Source organism: Anneissia japonica, unplaced genomic scaffold (assembly GCF_011630105.1).
Source record: "Anneissia japonica isolate Jap-2015-1 unplaced genomic scaffold, ASM1163010v1 scaffold724_len3256291_cov202, whole genome shotgun sequence".
NCBI classification, from domain to species: Eukaryota; Metazoa; Echinodermata; class Crinoidea; order Comatulida; family Comatulidae; genus Anneissia; species Anneissia japonica.
Window position 1 is genome coordinate 1297888 of NW_022744966.1, and position 4325 is coordinate 1302212.

The window sequence follows — 4325 nt, forward strand, 5'->3', positions numbered from 1 at the left end:
TGGGGGTGTAGGTGTACGTAAAAACATTAGAAACCATTACTGGACTACATATCCCTCTAAACTACGTTTACGTACAAAGGAACGTACACACCCGCAGGGTTATGGTTTTTTATGTTTATATGCCTCTAGGATTTACTGAGTAATCTAGAAAAATCCTTTATGTTGTACAGTCTACCCTCCAATTCGAGAACACTATGAGGACCTGAAAAGGGGTGTTCTTGGGGTTCAGCCTCAAATTACAAAACTCTAAAAGACCGAAGCTAAAAGTGGTCTCCAAAAGACAACATGGAACAACCATTTATTTGTTTTGACTTGTGTTCTATTACGCTAATCATAATCAACTTTCACATATTGAAATAAAAGTATTATTTATTATTATTATTATTATTATTTATATTATTATTCCAACAGGTATTCTGTCGTTGCTTGGTAGAAAAGGTGAAAATCCAATTGCACCAATCAATCTTTTATGTGATTTTGCTGGTGGTGGTTTGATGTGCTCTCTTGGAATTGTTATGGCTCTCTTAGAAAAGACAAGGTCTGGGAAAGGACAGATCATTGATGCAAACATGGTGAGCCACGTCATCTCAACTTCTTGACATTAATGTCATTCATTGGCTGTTCATTAATATCATTCATTGGCTGTTTTACAAGAGTCACAAGAGAAGAAAAGAATCCTAACTCCAAAATCATCTCCATAGGTTGAAGGTGCTGCCTATTTGGGGTCATGGATGTGGACTTCTCGTGACCTTGGTTTTTCTAACAGGGAGCGTGGGGAAAACTTACTGGACACTGGTGCTCCATTCTATGAAACCTACAAAACTGCTGATAACAGGTATATGGCAGTCGGTGCAATAGAACCACAGTTTTACAGTCAACTTTTGAAAGGTGAAGTATACTTGAAATATTTTCAATTGAAATATATTAAGTTGCACTAAAATATAAAAGATTTTAGTATGGTTTATAGTATTATACTAGTCTTAAATAATTAGTAGGAGCAGTTGTAAGTTAATTTTACTTAATACTTTACTACTATATGTGGTAATGCAGTGCATGTAAACTCGCCTCGGAGACTAAATGTTTCAAATCACATAGGGCCTAGGACCTCTGTTTAGTCAAGGGGTAAATTGTTTAATCAAATATTTTTAAATGAAGGTTTTGCTTTTTAATTTGATGTACGAGTCTTAAAAACAAACCAATAAAATTCACTTTATTTTATATTTTTTTTAAATTATTTCCAGTTTACTGTTAGTAGTTGTAAATTGTAATTGGTAATTTAAAAGGGCACTTTTCAAAAGGGTGTTTTTTCAAGTATTTCAAACCTCCTGGATACAGACTACTAAAACAAAAAATTATATTACAGTAAACTTGACAAGCATGTTAAACATGTCAGTGTTCCTCAAGCAAAATTGTTTTATCATGATTTGCTGCTATCTTACAGGACTTGACATTGATGAAGATGAGTTACCAGATCAACAAAGCCAGGATGACTGGCCTGTCATGAAACGTCACTTTGCCAGGATCTTTGCCAAGAAAACACAAGATGAATGGTGCCAGATATTTGATGGCACAGATGCATGCGTCACACCCGTCCTGTCTCTAGATGAGGCACCACAACATCCTCATAATCGAGAGAGGCAGTCATTTCTGACCAACACAAAGGGTGAGAGGGAGCCTGCCCCTGCACCAGTTCTTTCCCGAACACCAGCTAAAGTTCGCAAGATGTGTCAACCGGTAATTGGCTTAGATACTGCTACTGTGCTCCATGAAATTGGTTACTCAGCTGAAGATATAAAAGTATTTGAAAGAGACAATGTTATTGAACTTGCCCAACTGAAATCTCAATTATGAAATATCTAGAGTTTTTGAATAGTTTTGAATTCTTATACAGTTATGTTATACATTAAACATTCACAAGATAAATTGGTTAACTGGTGACAATCAATGATGGAAGTCGATTACAGAATTTGGGTTTGAGGTGCAACGTAGGAGTGCCAAGTACATGTTATCAAAAAGAATACAAAACAGTATTGTGTACTAATTACGGATTGGTTGAATTTTAACACCATGTATTTTGGTATTTATTACCTAAAGTAATACACAAAAAAGAGCAATAATCTACATTAACTTAACTGAAATTAAAATACATATTTTATTGAGTATATTGATAGGATTTCTTTTGCATATAAATTTACTTCAGTATATTACTGCAATTTATTAAATATAATGTATTGTTTACCTTTTTATTAATTTGAATTAGTACCCACATACAGTACTTCAGTAAATTTTAATATAGTATGACTACATTCATTTCTTATTTATGTAATTCTATATCAATATATCAAATTGTCTGAAAAAATATTATATGATGATCTAACTGACTGAAATATAATATGTCAAGTAATTATATGTGCAAAGTTTTTCCTTCTAATGAATATTTAATATTAAATCTATTAAACATGTTGAACAACCAAATTATTTGCAGTATAATGCCTGCTTGCCAAAAGACGGCAAATTAAAGTGATTAAAATTTGAATCGTAATTCGTAATTTGAACTGCCAGTGGCGGATCCAGGAATCCGAAATAGAGAGTTCCAACAGGGAGGGACTTTCACAGATGGAGGGTCTAGATCAGCCTTTCCACAGTTGTGACTGAGGTAAGAAAATTTATGATTATGATTTTAATATAATTTTCTTTTTTATTTCTCCAAGTTGGGGGTGCAACACCCACTTCCCCACCCCACCCCCTCCCCCTTGAATCCGCCACTGACTGCAATTCAAAACGCATTGTATCAGGCCCACATGGCATTCCATAAATTGTGTTTGATACATCCATAAACAAAAATTAATGATCTTCCACACTAACCTCCATGCTCAAAGTATGCTAATTGGTATTGTTCTAGGCATTTCATTGTTTATTTTTGACCTGGTCTACAGTAATAACATTCATAATGCAAGGAATAAACTTACAAACTCAAAAATGGCAAATTTCACTTTAATCATACAGAAGGCCTAGGCGTATTATTTTACAGATTGGTAAATTTGTGAAAAGCTGATTTACTTTTTACATACACTAGACATTGTGCATTCAATAATTGTCTTTTCGCCTTGTGTTCCTGCTATATTGAAAACAAACTAATTGTTTTTTTCAAGGTTTCAGTCATTTGCTGTTTAGATAGATTATGAATATGAAAATACTAAATAACTTAAGGCCAACTCAGGGTCGTAAGATGCAGCCCCAAATCAATTTTTTGTCGGCGATATCGTCATGAGACGGGGCTGACCCAGACCTATCACGTCTGTGTTTATCTCGCCGAGACCCATTTGACAACAAATCGCATTCGGCTTAGTTTAGTTTTCATTTGGTTCTCATTTTATAAACAGTGGTACACACAAAATAGTGGTGCGTCCATAAAACATACAAATGAGTTAAAGTACAGTAATACATACTGTAGCTCTACGTAATTACAACATAATAATAATATGTAATAATATTAATGAAATCTGGGGTACGCGCAAGGCGCTGATCCCAGAGCCTCACTGCTGTTCTTGTTACTAAAACATTAAAAGCGTCCAGCGTCACCAGTTTTTGAACAGACGTGCAGGAAATTTTGTACACATAAACTTAAGGTGATTTCCAGCGTCTTGGTATTCAATTTTTTTTTTCCAATTTTAAGAAATTTTGTGTTTTTTAATTTTAAGATATCTTAATTGTGTTCAAATAATGAACATTCTAAGTAATGTTTTTTTACAAATAAACACCGTAATTAAAATTTCTATCTTATTAGCTCTTCCAAAAAAACACAATGTAATAACTTGCGCCTGTACCATATTTAAGCGTGGCGGAACGCACAGACCGGTGAGTGTTCGCTCTTGTTTACAATAATAAAATGGTCAATTGTTTCTATTTTATTGCCGGTGCATATTTTGCACATGCCAGTATTTTCATGTGACCATGATTGTTTTCTATGCTGAGTAGGCCTTTACAAAGAACTATATATCAACAAAGGTGATGCTTATTATCACAAGGAGATAAATTTAAGTATTTTTGTTTTGTTTTGCATAAAAAACACAATAGCTGCCTATCTAAATACTATTGTAATAGTACCAGGGTATAACTATTTTATACAGTACCTCAATTAGTAGCCCATACAGCCTAATAAACAGTAGCACTACCAGTTTGATTTTCCTATAACAAAAATGATGTTTTTAGTAATGTTTCTAATCAGCAGAGGTGATAGGTAATCAAAATAAATAGTGAATTATTTATATTTAAGAAATATACAATTGTGACAAAATGAATAGTGTTTTTATAATTGGTGCAGT

At 33.6% G+C, this 4325-nt stretch overlaps 1 protein-coding gene across 3 annotated transcripts in view; it reads left to right on the top strand.

The window, feature by feature from the left end:
• LOC117119858 (alpha-methylacyl-CoA racemase-like) overlaps positions 1 to 3150 on the top strand; it is a 10456-nt gene extending 7306 nt beyond the window's left edge. For 2 of the 3 annotated variants that reach the window (XM_033264838.1, XM_033264839.1), the window contains exons 4-6: positions 412 to 572; positions 702 to 888; positions 1442 to 1851. In XM_033264838.1, coding sequence (XP_033120729.1) covers positions 412 to 572; positions 702 to 888; positions 1442 to 1851 — 758 coding nt within the window. Of the gene's footprint in view, positions 1 to 411; positions 573 to 701; positions 889 to 1441 lie in introns of all 3 variants that reach the window. The other variant, XM_033264840.1, reaches the window with a different exon arrangement.
• Positions 3151 to 4325: the final 1175 nt, after the last annotated feature.